The sequence below is a fragment of the Bicyclus anynana genome, chromosome 6, assembly GCF_947172395.1.
Source record: "Bicyclus anynana chromosome 6, ilBicAnyn1.1, whole genome shotgun sequence".
Classification (NCBI taxonomy): Eukaryota; Metazoa; Arthropoda; class Insecta; order Lepidoptera; family Nymphalidae; genus Bicyclus; species Bicyclus anynana.
Window position 1 is genome coordinate 16,198,435 of NC_069088.1, and position 20,332 is coordinate 16,218,766.

The following is a 20,332-nucleotide window of genomic DNA, read 5'->3' on the forward strand; positions in this document are numbered from 1 at the left end:
ATCCGTGTTATGTATAGACAATGTAATAAGAGTTTCGTATGGCATAGAAAATAATAACAACGGAATTCTTTTATCCATATATTACATAACTGCCCACGAGGAATACCTACAAAAAAACCTACACCACCTTGTATAATTATAATTTTTAGTCTCCCTAATTACTCTTCGTCCATTGTGGTTTTGGATCAACTTGGACTACCGCCTTCCACTTTCGCACAAGAAGTAAAAGTATAAGAAATTGTAATGTTGTTATCAATTGTAAATTATAATACTGTGTGATTTTTTTAAAAAGAGCAACTGTTAAGTTTCTTGCCGGTTTCATCTAAGCAGAACCTGCCTTCCGAACCGGTGGTAGAATCTTAACAATTAGTCAACTGATGTATCAAAAGTGCTTGCAAACTGAGCCTTCTTGAAATAAATGAATTTTGATTTTGATCACCTGGTTTTTGAGTCCTGGGTGGGGATATAATGTACTGAACTTTTTTTAGAGTCAAACATTATCATTTTAAGCCCACCCACCCACTTTGGGTCAAAGCGTAATGAATCTAAGCCCAAGTCTCTCCTATAGGAGGTACTGTCGTGGGTTGTTAAAAAAGATTGATAATAATCCAGGAATTATGATAGATGAGTGTATAGCTTGGCAAATTCGTTCGTAACACTCCCGATGATCCGCGCGGGCCGGGGGGACGTGTAGCGATGAATGAAAAACCTACGACTGATGCACCTCACTTCCCCGCACGATTTCACACCTGGTAAACCATTGCCAGAGTAATAATGTCAAGGAGTCGACCCGCAGCTTGAAAATTTTTCACAAGACCGAAAGAGTTTTCTACAAATGATCGCAGTTGGAAGAAGGCACCCAGTGATGATGATGATGATGATAATCCTCTGCCCACAACAAATCTTGTCAATGTAATTCCTACCTTCAGCATAACTCGACACAGATTTCAAATAGCCAATCGAGAAGCACTCATCATACATTCACTTCCTAAGCGGTCTCTAAAGGTCTGATACGGTGTCCTAAGCATTATCCATCGATCAACATTAAATAGATTTCGCCTCACTACGAAGCATATCATTATAGCTATATTAGGTCATCCGTCTTTCTAATAGGCCTAGATAAAATCTGTAGCCCCATCGCTAGCTCGTCTAACTCGATAGCTATTGATCGAAACTGATAGAGCAGTACTCGAGGCGTTCGAGATTCTTGAGTCTTCTATAAATAACCTTGATTTATTATTAGAATATCTTTTGAGATCTAGTGTTATCTCGTATTATATGTAACGGTGTTGGTACGTTCTTTATCGGGACTATTATATTTTATTGGATTGTAATAAATTGGGGGATTTATTTTATTACTATACTTATTCGAGGTCTGTGAACTAAAAAAATATTAATAATTATAATAGCTAGCAAACGCGCGCGATTTTGCTCGAGTGGAAAATAACGCTATGAATTTTAAAGAATTTTCTTTAATATATAAATTCCCGTACCGATTATCCGCTCTTCCTTTCAAGTATTATTCTTCACGAGTATAGAGTTTACAAAAATGAATTTTACCATTAAACTATTGGTTTCAGAAATTAGACCATTTACATACAAAACAAAGAAACTTTTCCGCTTTATAATATTAGTCATAGATTTAACTTAAGTCACACAGAAAATTATTAATAACTTGAGAATTTTCGAAGTTTTACCTACCATTATTCCGTTAAAATAAAATTTAACAGACAATTAGAGATAAAACCTCGTTTAGCTGTTTTGTGTAATTAAGTAATAGATATTCAACTGCAATATATGATTATATATAAAGTACATATACACAAACATACAAACATTCCATTTATAATATACTAGCGGACGCCCGCGACTTCGTCCGCGTGCAATTCAATTTTTCACAAACCCTATGGGAACTATGGATTTTCCGGGATGAAAAGTAGCCTATGTGTTAATCTATCTATTTCCTTTCCAAATTTCAGCCAAATCGCTTCAGTAGCCGCAGCGTAAAAGAGGAACAAACATATTTACTTACACACACACACAAACTTTCGCTTTAATAATATTAGTGTGAAGTGTGAAGTAGGTAGCATTTAGATTAGGGCTGATAACAAAGAACAATAAATTAAACATTTTTATAGCCGACAAGAGCCTAATTTCCCAATTTTGGTACTACGAAGAGAAACAATATCAAGCAATTACAAAAGCCAATCCCGGCTAAGATAAGGCTTTCTAGGCCGTACTTTATCGCGGCGATAAGCCTTAAGGAAAGCACCTCATAATTTGGAAGATACTACACAATGGAGATAAGCCGAATCAGCTTAAAGTAAATAGGGGCGAAGATTCAAGATGGAACCTAACACGATCGACTATTTTAGAGTCGACATTTTTCTTAGCACTACTGTCCCATAAAACGTGTATGTACTTTCTACAGCCTACAGCCTACAGTCTACAGCCGTTCTTGATGAATACTTTTTACCAACAAACAAATTAAAAATGAGGGTAGGTACGTATCACTAGTTATTTCACACCTAATAATAATTTTAATAAAAAAAATTGGCATATGGGCTTATTGGATGGTGGGCTAGCATAAGCCCGCTATCTCCATCCATAAGTTCCGAATCTCCTCCAAAAGGTGACCTCTGTACGGATTAAAAAATCTGATAATACCGATATTTTTTTAATTTAAAACCAAAACTCTAAAAACGTGGTTTAATTTCCGTCGATAATATCATATCATCGCATACTTTAATGAGACAGTTAGTAAAATTAAGGTGAGTGAAACTAGGTCGCGGCTTCACAAGTCTGCACTGCTTTTGAGAGGAAAATATATCCCAAATATACCCAAGGGGAATGTAAAAGAAAATAACAGTGGATTACTGATGCGGTTAATGTTACAGGAAATCATTAAATACATACTCTCACTACAACTTTTACTCATTGAAAAACTTACTCTGCGTATGACCTACATTTACATGATTGCACTAAAGTTTACAAAATGGTTGTTCACGTAAATTAAGCACTTACTTTGTATTACCACTAATGTATTTTAAATAGTCTTTAGTCATTAATTGATTTTTTAAACCGAGAACACGGTTTTCTTACATTCATAAACAAAATCTATAGTAATATTATAAAGCTGAAAAGTTTGCTTGTTTGTTTGATTGATTGAACGCGTTAATCTCAGGAACAGGTCCGATTTGAAAATTCTTTCAGTGTTAGCCCATTTATCGAGGAAGGCTACAGGCTACATTTTATACCCGTATTCCTGTGGGAACGGGAAACACGCGGGTGAAACCGCGCGGCGTCTATTAGTTTTTAATATAGGTACGTTGAGCTGTACGTATGTGTATTTAGTGTAAAGTGATGTTCTCACAAATATTTTCATAAAGTAAAAAATGAAATTTTAGAGCCTTAGTTGTGACACATTTCGACCAGATAACCATTACTTCTTCCACCATTCCCGTATTTCATTAATTGCTAACTGGTGTGGTGCCATATGAATACATTATAACACATCTTGTCAACCAATGAAGTTAGAAGAAATAAGTGGTAGATAGGTTACATAAACTACATTCAATATTATTTCAGCGGCGTTGTCAACGGCGTGATGACAGTGCGGCGACTGAGCTCAGGTTTGCTAATTAGCATAGTTTTAACGTTCACTTGCGGTCAGCGTATAACCTATCTACCTCTTTTTTCTTCTAACATCATTGTTGTCAACCAATTTATAAACAGCTGTGTAATTGTACTAAAAATTAAAATATACCTGTGTTGCAAGGTGCTGTAGCATTCCTGTTGATCTTTTCCAACAGAAGACGATATTATCTTCAGATACATGTACAACTAATCAATTTCCATGCATCACTAAGTCTTAACCTGAGCCAATTTACACAAACAAATCGTGCATTCATTCAATCATTCCCAATAATAAATCATTCATTCATTCAATCTCAAATTATAATATCTTCCGCGCATTCATTTGTTGATGTTTCATTAGGCAGTGCGACGAATGGCTGTCGGGGCGTTATATTGAGCTCTCGACAATCGCTCAAGGGACTAGATTGATTTGACTCGATTTGCAATTCACTCGATCTTCTGAATCGAATGAGATGGCCTTATTAAAATCTTGGAACTAAACGGTTGAGAGTGTTAAGAGGATCATTGTAGCAAATTTTTGAGTTCCACGTCAGACAAATCAAAAAAAAAATAAAGTTAGTGTATGTAACTTAAAGTAGTATGTTTGAGAAGTTATCGCCAGCAAAAAGAAGCGTAAATCTTTGACAGCACAAACTTCGGTTCGAGGATAGTACAAGATGATGATGATTATCATTAAAACTTGATATTCACACTAATAGTGTCCAAAATAAAACTAACTCCTGTCTTATTATCTTAGTAGCACACTAATATTATAAAGGAAGTTTATGTGTTTGTCACTCCTTCATGCCGTATCTACTGAACCGATTTAGCTGAAATTTTAAATGGAGATTATATTATACCCTGGATAATTACATGTACTTTTTACATCGAACAATATTCTCTTTTAAAAGACAATCATACTAAAGGCAGACTTTACAAGTTTTCAATAGTATCATCAACTCAAAAACAATCTCATTCTACCTTCAATCAGGTATTCACAGTACCGTATGCGGTTTTGAAAGTGATTCAGTTTGCCAATAAACTCTACAGTTCGATAAAAACGAGCCAACCGACCGGCCCATCATTCTGCTCTTATTTTACGTTAGAGCTCTTTCATGCGAGTAATTTGGTGGCTGCGATTTTGTACAGACTTGCTCACTGCCTTTACCTAACTATACTAACATTATAAAGAGGGAAAGTTTGTGGTATGATACTGAACCAATTTTGATAATTCCTTTAGTACTAGAAAGACACGTTATTTGTGAGTGTCATAGGCTATACTTTATCCCCGTATTCTCACGGGAACGAGACGAACGGACTATAATAGGCAAAGTTACATTACGTTACATTATGTGAATGAATTTTTGACAAATGAGTAAAGATGAACAGATCAGAGAACAACAGAACTATATTACAAGGTTTTTAACTAAAGTACGGTAGTTTTTAACTAAGAAAGGATCCATACGTACACGCATGAAGCTCTTCTATAATTATTAATATTAGTAAGTTATATTATTGTGCTCTTTGAGATGTAGGTACATTTTCTTCACTGGAAACTTTTTTATCATATTTTCTTAAACATTTACAAATAAAAATGATATTTGACATTTTGTAACAGTTTTTTATTTTGTCATACGTAATTAATCCTGAAATATTAATCCTAGTAATAAATCAATTAATAATTAAACAATAATATTATCTCGAAGAAATATTTAAAAATAAATTTAATAGCAAAATGGTAGTGTCTCTCATAGCGGTGCGTTTATGAATAGTTTTTGTGTTAGGGCTTTTATACTCATAAGAAATTTACACTTCTTAGGAACCGCTAGCTTCCGCGTACACTTTATTTTTAATAAGTACATTATTACATACTATACAGTTACATTTTACAAGCACAGTGTCCAAAGCGATAAAGTTAGATGTTTACTTTTATTGGCAGTTCTCAGCTTTAGGTTCACAGCTAAAGGACCGTTTCGTACTTGTAGTCTTAGGAATTTTGCTCAGAAATTAATGTTTTGCAAATATCAACTTTAGTTAACATAATATTAAGAAGGTTAAGTGAGCCGTGATAGCCCAGTGAATATGACCTCTGCCTCCGATTCCGGAGGGCGTGGGTTTGAACCCGATTCGGGGCGTGCATCTCCAACTTTTCAGTTGTGTGCATTTTAAGAAATTAAATATCACGTGTCTCAAACGGTGAAGGCAAAACATAGTGAGGAAATCTGTATACCAGATAATTTTCTGAATTCTCGGCGTGTGTGAAGTCTGCCAATCCGCTTTGGGCCGGCGTGGTGGACTATTCTATATACTCTCATTCTGAGGCTCGAGCTGTGAGCCGAATATGGGTTGATAATGATTGGTGGGCTTCAACTATGTGCCGTTAATATTTGCGTTATTAAGTAAATTTTTGTGTTATTAAGTATATAGTATAAGATATATTTAAGAAGATAGACAAAAAAAACAAAAGTGTGAGCAAACTTAAAAAAAATTAACGTATTATCTCGTCTTTTAACCATTCTCCACTAATTTATAAGGCCTTTTCCGCTTAGTAGAGGTTTGATCAAAGCTTTGACATGTAGAGGTAGACATTTTGTGGGGACTAATTAATTAACGAAAAGCGAAAACTGTCTTAGATAACACGGCAGAGCAAGCATTGTTTCCCCCGTGTTGCCCAATCAGGTAAATCTAATTGGGTCAGAATAATTATAGAGACAGATGGCGAGATAAGCCGCCAACAATGTTGATTACATGCCTATCGGATAACTTTTCAAGACTCATGTTGTCGAATTAATTGCGAATAGAATTCCAATTTACGACCAAGTTCGTAGGTAATTTAAGCAATTTAACTTGAGAGTTCTCGATTAAGGTAAACTTATATTTAAACAAATTTATGTTTATTCTCGTAAAACAATAACTTCATTGTAGGATACTTCACTTCTACTTCACTGATTTAAGTATTTCATTAAATTTTTGGCATTGATCAGGTCATATAGTTCGGTGAGCCGATGGATGTTGGGGTAAAGGTGCTGAAATGACGACCCCGCCCAGGATCCAGGAAAGCAACCAGGCAACACAAACACAAGATACACAGCAATCCCCGATATTACCTGGATGTGGGATTTTTTTATAGGCCACGATCTCGGGTGCGCCGGGACTGATACACTAAGATTAAAACATTCTTCCAGAATGTCTCTCTAAGCCAAGATCCTAATCTCAAGAGGAGAGACGCCTTTAGATAATCGTCGCTGCATCATCTGCTTCTGCCTTCGGGCCCCATCAGCCGATGCTTCTGCGCTCACCGAAAACCCCCGGTGACGCGGCTGAGGGCCCATTAAGAAGCCTAGCGCACTTACATGATCAGGGGACTAATTTACAGCAAGGTGGGAGGTACAGACCTTCGGCAAGGCGGCGAGGCACTGCTGCTTGACGTCCCACACGAGCTGGTCGCGCGAGAACTGCAGGCTCTTCTGCACGTTCAGCTCGGGCACGTGCACGCGCACCAGCAGCCAGCCCTCCTCCGTGCACTCGCCCTCCATTACGCTACGCCATCTATTGACAAACACTACACATTAATCCTCTTCGACAGCGGAAAACAAGACCGCCCCAGCACAGGATAGCGAGTAATTGCAGTCCGCGCGGGCCACATGATTGACATCGTCGATTACCCTTAGGCCGAAAGGTCTCAGCCTCGAAAGGGGCTGGAAGAACATGATCGGGGGAACAAGATCCCCCACGCCTTACCCGGGCAAGGAGGCATAGCCTCGAGGCCCGTACCCCCACTTGGATTTTTGTCCGGGAGGAGATGACCTGCCTGCGGAAAACAAGAAATCCCAGGGAAACAATCCCGCGTCTAATATTCGGGCAAGGAGGTCAAGCCTCAAGGCCAACTAGGCCTAGAGGCGTACCCTCAACCAACAATTTTGGAAGGAGATGACACCACTACAGATATCACTTTACTTAAAGCACTAAAGCTAATATGTATTTATATTTCAGTGACGGCGAGTAGCAGCGATAAGGATTGTACCATCACCTTGTGGTAGAGGAAACATCTCGAGCAGTTCTCAAGACGTAAGACCTTTTTAAGGATCCTTTCAGAATACATTAACACTCACCTCCCCTGCCCGACATGTTTTCTATGCCCACACTAAACAATTTATGATCAATCATAGTAAAAAACATTATCTTGCAAAATCACTAACACGACAAGCAGCGTAAAATAATAATTCATTTAATTTTTATTTAAAGCAATTTGTTTATATATCTACATGTAACATTATTATATACCTAAGTATAACACATCATACGAGCCAAGTCGAGAGTTTCTTATAACTTACTGTCCAGGGGCGTAGCTACCGCCGTATCAGTTGTATCAATAATACGGGCCCCTCGGACTACAGGGGCCCCTTGTGAGAGCAAAAATTAGTAAAAAGTAGCTAAACCACAATCTCTTTCTTTTTTCCTGGTTAAACGTGCGTCTAAAAGTTGCAAACATCCTGCGAAGGTTAAATCACGATAATATTTACTTTATGTGAGCATTATTGGTTTTTTGTGAGAAATCTTTACCCTTAATTTGCCCCCCCCCCCCTCAACTAATTTTGACACAGGGCACGCTACGCCATTGTTATTGACCCAAAAAAAATCAGCCAGGTAGAAAAACTTTGCCCAAAGGTGAACGCACAGGACCCGACGCACAGCGCATTCCAAAAGCAAAAGACAGCGCAAAACAAACTGCAAATGCATCTATATTGGATGCGATATATTATTGTCTATTCATTAAAACGCATTGTGCAGCGGTAAGGGTTGCCGCTCGCCGACAAATCGTGCGGCGACGACGCGTCCGGTTTGAGTTCTCTGAAGTAAGAATTACGAATTCAACGTACAGTGGCGCCAACTTATCGCGGCTCTTGCTTTATAGATAGGGCTGCCAACATTACAATATACAAGCATGTTTGCATAATTATGATAAGATTGATGTGTTTTGTTTGTTAGGTCTGGATGGCATTGCTCTTTGATTCGTCACAGAACACAAAAATAATAATCCAAGTAATTAAATTATAATTTTTTTAGGTAGGTATAATAATAGTATTTTATAAATTAATTATCTACACAATTTATCTGAACTTGATTATCAACTTGATGAAACTACTGATAAGTACTTACAATAAGGATATAATTTAGGAAGAGGTAGTTTTTCCTTGATAAAAATATTATTTTAACGAAGTCGAAACAGTGTAGTACAATAGAACAACGGGGGGAATTATAAAAGCCCTTATTAAAAATCTTACAATTTACCTTTTATCTTATTGTTATACAAAAAAATAGTTTGTTTTGTAGATAAATATTAACTTTTAGTTTTAGACACCGGTTTCCTGATTGTTAAGCTTTCCAGCATAGGCCTCCTCATGTATTCTCCACAAAGATCCTGTGCTTCCCTCGTCTAAGTAACAACGGGGGTAGTGAGAGTTAATTTGGAACCAATGATGTTTATAATCCTTCCAACCTCTACTTATTAGCTATTGAGGCTTAAATTAAAATATACTTTTTAGAGAAACTCCAGATATGGGAATACATTTACTTTAATTAAAATTATAAAATTTCGGTTGGCAACCCTAATTCTAGAAACAATCTCACCGCCTCGTAATTTTAACACACCGCCAGTATTCACCTTGTTAAGGATACTGCACGATATCTTTACGAAAGAGCGAAAGAGCAAGCGATACACTCGCAAGGACGTATGCCAGAAAGGGATAGAGCAGGTAACTTTAGCGATTAATCCCTTTTTCTTTTTTCTCCGCGAAATATGTTCGATGATATCCTAATAAAGACGTTGGGGCCATAAAATGGAATTCCCTTGAAAAATTATTATGCCGCGATAAGAGCAGAGTATCAATATCGTGTAATAAAATTTAAGAACATTACAGGCCTTTATAATATGGCAGACTTCTACGTAATATTATATTATGTACTAGCGAACGCCTGCGACTGTGTACGCGTGAAATTGTTTTTTCAAACAAACACAAATTCCGCGGGTACTATGTATTTTTTCAGGATAAAACGCATTATGTTGCCCCATAACCTGCTCTATCTTCCAGTGAAAGTTCTATTGAAGTTGGTTCAGCCGTTCCAGAGATTAGCCGGTACAAACAGAAAGACAAATAGACAAAAATTTCAAAAAAGCTGTTTTAGTATCGTGCATATAGCTATAAGCACTTGAAAAAAACAGTTTTTTTACACAGACAGACAGTTCAATTTTATATTTATACATATTGACTATTGACGCATGGGAGTGTATCACCAACTTCTCATCTCCGAGCTGATAAGTTTTACTGATTCTTAGAAGAAATAAAAGCTCAGTAGGATGTCGTATTCTGGCTGAGGATTCAAACCTGTGATCTGCAATCACATATAGGCTAACAATTGAATCAAACGAGGCAGTTTTTAACGTTATCAACATCATTATCAGCTGAAGGACGTGCTCTGCTGGACATAGGCCTCTTGCATGGACCTCCAACCAATAACGATTTCAAGCCGCCAGCATCCAGCGTCTCCCTGCAACCTGCTTAATATCTTCAGCCCACCTAGTGGAAAGTCGACCAACACTGCGCTTTCCGGAGTGGGGTCACCATTCCAGCACCTTGAGACCCTAATGTCCATCGGCTCTTTGAACTATGTGGCCTGCCCATTGCCACTTCAGCTTCGCGGCTCGCTGAGCTATGTCAATGACTTGTGAGTGCTTTGTAACGTTATATTAAGATTTATTTAGGTTAAACACAGGTCCAGGTACAGGTTAGATGGTGGAGATAAAGCACCGTACACACGGCGGTGTCAGCGGCACTGGGCGCTGTTTACGATCGCTCACGAGCGATGTGTGTACGTTTCGTAGGCGTTATCTCTGTCTATCTCGCCGAGATAATGGATTGTAAGCTTTGGAAGTTAACGAACGGCGGAAACTTCGACTGCGACTTGTGGACGTTTCTCCAATGGGGAACGTTCATACAACGTCGGCTCCGGGAACCTAGGTACTACCTATACCCCCGTATAAATGTATATGGAGATGATAACACTAGTATTATAAATGCGAAAGTAAGTCTGTCTGTCTTTTAAAGGCTAAACGGCTGAACCGAACAAGACGAATTTTAGTATGATGATAAATTGGACCTTGGAGCAAAACATAGGGTATTCTTTGACCCTAAATTATAAATAAAAGGTGGTGAAATAGCGGTTGAAAGTTTGTATGGCAAGTTCTTTATTTTTAGAGTTACAATTTTTAAAACTTGTTTAAATCATAAAAAAAATAAGAAATATTCAAGAATTTTTAAAATTCAACCCATAGTGGTGAAATAGGAGTTGAAGGTTTACATTGATTTTCACGTGGAAAAAGTCGCGCGCTAGTATGATGTATAAATAAGGATAATTGGCTTAATAAAAGTATGTTTCTTGAAGAAAAATACATTTTTTTCTAGTCTAGTCTAGCGCAAAATGTAAAGTAGGGATGAATTTTACCTGTTTATCACACAGTGTGGAGTGTTATAAGATAGGTCTTAATAATTTTAACACATTAACCGGAAGTACTTACTGACCTAACACAATTTAGGATAAAATCTTTTCTCAACTCAACTATAAGTATTTGAAGTACAATGTTTATAATTACAGTTTATATGAACAGTTACATTAACTGCGCCTACACATTATAACATATATATTCCTGCTGCCGTTATGTAGGATTCATGACTAATTAGTTGGACGTGATATTCTGTCTAAATTACTACTTGGTACATTTATGTCAGCCACTGACGATCAAGTAATCACGTAAGTAATCTAACAAACTGGTCGTGTGTTGGTCGCGGTGTGCATGACAACGTCCCGATCGCGACCAGCACACGATCATCATCATCAGTTTTTCAGCAGTCAAGGCGTTAGCCTTACAGGCAGGCTGTGAGATTACTTGATCGTCATTGACTGACATTAAGATTTAAGTAATGCAAAATTTCCTTGATATTGTTTTGCTGTTTATTCACTCAAAATACTATTCTTTACGCTTATCACATACCAGCGGACGCCCGCGACTTCGTCCGCATAATATTCTGTTGTTCACAAATCCCGCGGTTCTGATCCAAAATCCATGTTATCTCTACGTATACTAAGTCTCGACCTCTTTCATACAAGCTGAGACCAGATAGTAAAGTTTCATGTTCACAAATACCATAATTGTTTTATTGGTATCTTGTAATGCTGCAAATCATATCTAATTTAATCCTCCAATAAATTATGTATTAAGCAATGTACATTTACAGCTAAATATGACCGACACCTTTCATCCATGCCAGTTCAGTGGTTTAGCCGTTAAAAGGTAACAAACAGTCAGACTTACATTCGCATTTATAAAGCAAAGGAGGATAACACATACTTGCAGTGCTGACGGCATGATATCCGGTAAAACTCAATCACATCATTTTTATTGTGGGGCAAGGCTGCTGATATACCATCTATATTTGTACTTCAAAAAAGAGCAATTCGAGCAATATATCAATTAAACTCACGCCAGTCAAGTCAAATGATGTATTAATTCAAGCCATGTGAGCATATCTTATAGATTTAGATTTTGCAGACAGTGTTGTTTCATGTGGTCCTGTCAGAAATGGCTTAAATTAAGACAACACCGGCTAAGCACCGACTTCATACTGATCAGCAGGTAGAACATATTATGATGTTATTTTTCGCTTTTTAGTTTAGTGGGTACGTTTTTAGGTTTTGAAGTCGGTTGTATTTTTTTTATTAAAATTTTTATTATTTTTCAATTTTTAGTGTAAAATTTCATCTCAAACGAATACATCAGACGCCTAATGACAGTCACAACCCATCTTGGTACAAAATTCTCAGCAATACAAATTAATCAAGCCCAAGCACAAGGTAGCTACCGTAAACCGTCAAGGGGTTCCCTTCATTGACCTTGGTCTTCATCATCAGACTCCTAATAACAGACATAACTCATCTAGGTAGAAAGTTCTCAGCAATACGAATTAATCAAGGCCAAACACAAGGTAGTTACTGTAAACTGTTAAGGAGTTCCCTTAATTGTCCTTGGTCTTCATCACCAAACCCCTAAATGACAGTCACCACCTATCTATGTGGAAAGTTCTCATTAATACAAATTAATCAAGCCCAAACACAAGGTAACTGCTGTAAATCGCCAAGGAGTTCCCTCGTCTGTTTTATGACTCCATCATCAGATCGATTTTAAACCTTCATAATTTTGTATTTCTTAAAGGTACTAAATGGAAAAGTTTACGAACACACTAGACACCCATATAATTTTCGAAAGTTCCCCTCAATTTCTCCAGGATTCCATCATCAGATCTTGTCATGATGGCAATGGGACCAAATGGGGACTATACCGTTTCAAACAAAAAAAGAATTTTTGAAATCGGTCCAGGCGTCTTTGAGTAATCGGTGTACATACATAAAAAAAAAAAAAAAAAATACCGACCGAATTGAGAACCTCCTCCTTTTTGAAGTCGGTTAAAAAGAGCAACTGTTTAGTTTCATGCCGGTTTCTTCTCAGCAGAACTTGCCTTCCGAACCGTTGGTAGAATCTTTACATATAGTCCACTGACGTGTCAAAAGTGCTTGTAAACTGAGCCTACTTGAAATAAATGATGTTTTGATTTTGGTTTTTCAACATGCGTTGGTCGCGATGTGCATAATAGTGCAATGTGAAAATATGAAATTACAGACACATGACAACATGCTAAATAATACTTGTGCTACATTGTCAAGGCATTTGTACAGCCTATTCTAGGAAAGCCTACAAATACCTATCTACGAGGAGATAATTCAAGGAAAAATAAAATAATGGACATTAATTAAAGAATTGGGGTCGTCATTTAGATATTGAGCTCAATAATGACAAATTGATATGGCTACAAGCAATTAAGAACACGCAATCACGTTCCTAAGCGTCGTAATATTCTATGTAATAAAAAATCCATCTACTTAATACAGTTCAGAAAAGGAAAATCGATTACAAGAACTACATAGGCATAATACAAAATAAATCTTAGTCAGCTAAGAACCATAGTAGATCCAATTTCCTTAGAGAACTATAAAAATAATGAAAACCTTGATTACTTCTCATAATAGGAAAAAATATGATAAACCAATACCATAACAATATCTAGGCAATATACTTAATACTTATGGCAATACATTTTTATGATGTTAGGTACATAATCCAATTTACTTACAGTACTTACTTATTATTATATAGGCTATGCCTAGGGAATAGGTTATAGGTACCTATCAGAAGGTCAATGGGTACTAAACTTGATTTAAAATGCATTTTATACTAACCTACTCGTAGAATATAAATGCACTTTTAAGTATTTCGTAGCTTTATTTTTAACCAGCCTACGCCATGTGATTTCCCCCGCGTATTTACCGTTTCCGTGAGAATATGGGGATAAAATAAAGCCTATGACACTCACAAATAACGTGGCTTTTCATTGGTAAAAGAATTTTCCAAATCGCTTCAGTAGATCCAGAGATTACCTTTCACAACACCACAAACATCATTATAATATTAGTATAGATAAATGGTAAGTTAACTGCGATATCACCTGATGATGTGACGAAGCGAATCTAAGATGGCAGCGGGCTAGCTTGGAAAACATTCAAGTTTTGTGCTATCCATAAACCTGACCAATGACACGTCATCGCACTGGAATGTTAAATCGTATAGCGGCACATCTTTGCCGGGACAGTAGTATTTCCGCAATTCAGCATTGCTATAATGCAATTAGAAGGATACTCGTATATGATGAAATAACGGGCACATGAGGCTTAGGCTTAGCCCAGTGGATTGGACCGATTCTGAGGGCGTAGGTTCGAATTCGGAGCATGCACCTCCAATTTTTCAGTTATGTGCGTTTTCAGAAATTAAATATGACATGTTTCAACGGTGAACGGCGGGTGGGAACATGCATACCAGAGAATTTTCTTAATTGCGTGAAGTCTGCCAATCCCGCATTGGGCTAGCGTGATGGACTTAAGGCTAATCCTTCCCATTCAGAGAATACTCGTGCTCAACAGTGAGCCGAATATAGGTTGTTAATGATGAGGTTTAGAAGCTAGGCTTTCTGGTCTTATGCCACAGGAAGTGCAAAAATTTGTGTGTTTAAAAGTTGATGTGTTTCTAGTTTCTTCACGCTGCATCCTGTATTAACACAGGCTACTTAATATTTATTATTTAGGAAAATTCCATGGCTTCGCGGGATTTGCCAAAACATTGAATATTGACGACGACGACGGACGACGCCGACGACGACGACGACGACGACGACGACGATGATGATTAATGAATATCATCATCATCACCATATCAGCCTGTAGGGACTTCCAAACATCACGATACTGAGCCACCTGCACCTAGCAAATCCCTGCGACTCGCTTGATATCGTCAGTCCACCTGGTGGGGGTCGAACAAAACTGCGCTTTCTAGTGCGGGGTCGCCATTCCAGCACTTTGGGTTCCCAACCTCCAATGCATATAGTGCATATTAACACCACTTTCCCCCAGTAGTCGATAAATGCGAGCCATAGGTGTGCAATCTTACACTACGAACCTACGAGTTTATTATTATTCAAAACTACCTACATAAGGCGTATTTAATCAAACGCGGGCAGAAGCTTGCGCAATAGTTTACGATTAATATCCATCAAGCACTTCACTTGTACCACCCACTGCGCCTGCTTCATCGCTTCACACTTGCCCAAATAAATATTTGCTCCAAAGATTCCTTTTAGAGAGTTTTCGGTAAAGTTAGCGTGTGCCGAATTTACGTTTTTCATTATTATTAACTTAATTTTTACCAAATAGGCATATGTACGCCCACTACTTGAAATACAAAAATTGTGATTTTTTAAAGAATAATATTATGTACTAGCAAACGCTTGCAATTTCGTCCGCCCTTAGACCTCTTTAATCCAGCTCTTACAGTAGTATTGCTGTAAAAATGGAGTAATTTCTCGCGTTTTCCCAACATTTCCCTTCACTGCTTCTATTTTATAACCTGCCCAGGAGTATGAAGAAAGTACCAAGTTTCGTTAAAATCCGTCGAGTAGTTTTAGTTTCTATAACGAACGTACAGACAGACAGACAATAATTTTACTGATAGGGTAGGGGTAGGGTAGACGTAGGGTATACGTAAGGTTGGTAAGGGTATGACAGAAGTGCACAAAAGTCATTATTTTTGTTTTGTATTGAGAAAGAATACAATAAGGAACTTAAGCTAACTTGTCCTAATAACTATACAAATCACGCCCACGTGGAATGGTACCAAGAATACCGGCTGCATTTCCACGCTGGACAGCCAGGCCGTTCCAATGCGTAAAATTACCTACGTTAAATTGCTTCCAAATTTTTTTCCTAAAGAAAATATATATGACTTACACCGGAATAAAATATCTAAACTGTACCTACTGTTTTCCTTTACATAATTAGTTAAGGATTTGAATATAGAATGCGCAAATAAATTTTACTCTTGCACGAGATACCCCAATTTTTCTAGATTTCCGCGAGAACGTATGGACCCATAAAAACGAAACAGCCCAATAAAAAACACTGTTACATTAAAGTTGTAGCGCGCTGAAAATACAGCCTGTAAGTACCTACCAACGCTGCCTCAACAAAAACTTGAGAGTGCATTAAAATAATAAGAGAATATAGACTGGAAAAAAAAAAAATAAAAACAACCATTTACAATTTTTTGTCATCTTTGTGGTCTCGCCAACTTCTGAACGGATTTTCACGCGATTTTCACTGAAAATTAAACTAAATCTATTACATCATTGTATCATCATCATATCAGCCGATGGACGTCCACTGCAGGACATATTCCTTTTGTAGGGACTTCCAAACATCACGATACTGAGCCACCTGCATCCAGCGAATCCCTGCGACTCGCTTGATGTCTTCAGTCCACCTGGTGGAGAGTCGGCCAACACTGCGCTTACTAGTGCGGATCATTGTATGCGCTTTGTTAATTCATTAACAGCAGAAAAAATTAAAATAAATAAAACCTATATTCTAGTCGACACATTAGGTGGACAGAGGACATCAAGCAGGAAGTCGCTGGATGCTGGCGGCTCGAGACCGTTTTGTTTGGAAGTCCATGCAAGAGGCCTATGTCCAGCAGTGGGCGGCTGTTAATGGTGATAATGAAAACCTATATTACATATATTTGCTACATACAAAAATACAAGGAATACTTGAAATGCTTAGTGTTAAAAGATGAGTAATAAGTACATGCTGTGATATCATCTTTTAAGCACCAACAAAAAATTCCTACATGACACGATAAAATGATTCACTTGATTCACTTGACACATAATACCTACCTGTCGTGCCTTGATTATTTATTTGGTAAATAAAACAATGTTTTTGTGAAGACTTATGCAGTTTCAGACCTTGACTTTGCCCGTGAATTTACAACCTTGCTCGTAAACATGGTTTAGTTTAGCACTACATATATTTTACCAGATAAAGCGAAAGCCGATGATATGACGAATGAAGACCTCCGTGGCGCAGTGGTAAGCGTAGTGGATTTACAGCCTGGATTCCAGGCTGGGCCGATTTAGGTTTTGTTATGGGATGGGAATGGGGAATGGGGGGCTTCGAAGGAAAGTCGTATCCGCAAAGCGATTTACAGTTCCGGTACGATATCATGTAGAAACCGAAAGGGGTGTGGATTTTCATCTTACGCCTAACAAGTTAGCCCGCTTCTATCTTAGATTGCGTCATCATTTACCATCAGGTGAAATTGTAGTCAAGGGCTTACTTGTAAAGGATATTAAAAAAAAACCTTTCTTGAATCTATTAGTTAGTAGGGATAACTTGCAACTTTTATAAAAAGAACTAGCGGACCCGGTCAAGCTTCGTTTTGACATAAGTGCACTTATTCTCTATCCCTACTCTACCTACCCTTCTATACCTCCCCCTACCCTACCCCTACCCTACCCCTACCGCTTGACTCTTAAACGTTTGTATGGGAAATAGAAAAGGGCAGTTTTTAGGGTTTTCCCGGAAATTATTTGATTTTTTCTCACCTTTTAAACCTTCCCTATACCTCCACGAACATTTCAAGACCAAGATAAGATAAATCCGTTAAGCCGTTCTCGAGTTTTAGCGAGACTAACGAACAGCAATTCATTTTTATATATATAGATTATGAAGAGTTCCTTAAAATTCCTTGAAAAATTATAACGAAGGCTGACGAAACGCTTGATTGTTGCTGCTCAGAAATAAATATTTAGTGCATATTTAGTGCATAGACACTATGCGACTAACTAACTACTAACGACGAAACAGGAAATGAGTTCAGAATTCCGCTCATTATCTCTTAACGATAACTAGGTAGGTTTTAAGGTTAAATATTTAGAAAGAGTTTGACAAAACAACAAACAGGTAAAACTATTATGATTTGTAAAAAAATTTTTTAAAACTGTCACTCTAAAAATGAAGGACTTTCCATATAAACTATCAATCCCTATTTCACCCCCTTCTTATTTTATTTTCGCAATAAAAAGTATCCTATAACCTTCCCGTATTATGGTCTTACACCGTGCCCAGTTTCATTTCAATTCATTCAGTAGTTTCAGCGTGATGCCCGTCCAAAAAAAATTCGGAGAGACAGACAGACAAAAAATCGAAAAAAATATTTTTGGCTTCAGTATCGATTATATAGTGCCCTCCAAAAAAAAATTTCAAAATATCTTCAATGTACAGAATTTCATCTGTTAGATACAGTTTTATTATAAGTATTTAGACGTATAGATAGATAGTTATAGATGAAAGGTGGTAAAGCTTAGGACCGAGACAGCTTCCCAGTAGTAATAATAGCTTGAATGTGAAACACCGCCCACTTCCTATTACGACACCCATTCTACACCTCCGTTATGGCCATTATTGTTCAGAGCTTGAAATTTTGTAAATTCCCTTGTGTTATGCGTACCTTAGTGGTGTTGTGATAATTGGTCATATAACAGTGGGTTATTACATCTTCATTTGTTTAGAATAGTTTGAAAAATAAGTGTATGCCGTTAACAATGTTTTTTTAAATATTGGATAGAAGCAGGCGTTACTTTGCGGAAGTTCATCATGATTATATAATGATTTATTTATTTTGCTATCATCCGCGAAAAGTCGACGAACCCCTGCGACAACGTCACCCAGGTCCGACAAAATACTCTCTACGTACGTTTCACCCCGAAACCGGAGCATCCTCAGGAGATGTTGACTCTACAACGTGCAATTGCAAAGTAAAATAAATAAATCATTATATAACAATGTTTTTTTGTTAACTATCTTTCCCACGTAGAAACTGCTCTGGGTGCGATTCGGCTACTTTACACTCGTCCGTGAACTTTTTTACCTATACCTACTCGTTACGTCTTTTTTGTATTATATGTGGCCAAAATTAAAATGAACTAAAATAAAGAAATATTTACGATAGAAGGAACGATGTCATTTATTTAAAGCCGGGTCTAGACGAGTGTAACGCGTAATGTAATTCACCGTAATGTACGTAAATTCTACATGTGGAATTACAAGTAACGCTCGGCTGTCGGCTTTTAGCGCGAACACGAAGGCACTCGCAGTGCTCGCAACTATTGGAAACCTTGAAATAGATTCGCATAGACAACTCGCTTAGAGTTCGCGTGCTGTCCACACTGTTGACACTAAATTACACATAATCTTACATTGCGTTACACACGTCTGGACCCGGCTTTACAGCAAGTTGGGCTGTGCTTGCCAGTGCATTGTAGAAGGATGAATGTGGTGTTGACTTATAGTTAATTTTCATATACATTGTAAACATATTTTGTTTTTTTTTTATGTCTTTAAATCGGTTAAATTTAAAAAGCTATAGGAGGTAAAACCTGCTTCTTTCAAAAAATAATAAAAGTTCTAATAATCTCCTAGACAAGATCTAGCCGTTACCGTTCTTTAAAAAAATCGTTTAAACACCATCCTCTATCTTGATCACTCGAAATCTACATCACGATTCTCGTTTGACCCTATACACTCTGATTTCTATAATCGTGATGATATTAAAGCAAATACTCGTAGGAAATAAATTAAATCTATATTAACTTCCTTTAAAGATAACGTTTAGGAGTAGGTATTAATATAACGGTAGAACAATCAATGGTCGTACCTAAATAATTTCCCTAATAAGTCATACTGAAGTAGGTCTAAAGTTTATTTAGTCAGTCAGTAAAATGGGAAGTGCAACTGTCACTGAAATGTCATTTTACTGACTAGAAATAATAATCCTAAGTAAGATTAATCGTATGTACGATTATTAATTCCAATCAGTAAAATGACATTTTAGTGACAGTTGCACTTGTCATTTTACTGACTAGAATTAATAATCGTATAAAGGCTTGAATTGGCGTATAAGATGATAATTTAAATATAAACTGACAAAGTAAAACAGCAATCAAGAAATATTCATTAAAAAAAATAAATTATAATGTGCCATTTGCGTGTTTAGTGCAACAGTGTTTCTAAATGCAAATTAAATTTGAATCGCAAATTATAAGGTATAGTGGAAAACAACAATGCAGACGTTACTGCAAGAAAGCAGTTAACACTGCGTTTCACCAGTAAAATGGTTTATAGCCGTAGGACTGAAATT

General features: G+C 37.2%; 1 protein-coding gene across 4 annotated transcripts in view; it reads right to left on the reverse strand.

Moving 5' to 3' along the window:
- LOC112046735 (SH3 and multiple ankyrin repeat domains protein 3) overlaps positions 1–20,332 on the reverse strand; it is a 243,023-nt gene that overhangs the window by 144,714 nt on the left and 77,977 nt on the right. For all 4 annotated transcript variants that reach the window (XM_052881938.1, XM_024083512.2, XM_024083521.2 and 1 more), the window contains one exon: positions 7,032–7,185. In XM_052881938.1, coding sequence (XP_052737898.1) covers positions 7,032–7,172 — 141 coding nt within the window. In that variant the 5' untranslated portion in view covers positions 7,173–7,185. The remainder of the gene's footprint in view (positions 1–7,031; positions 7,186–20,332) is intronic.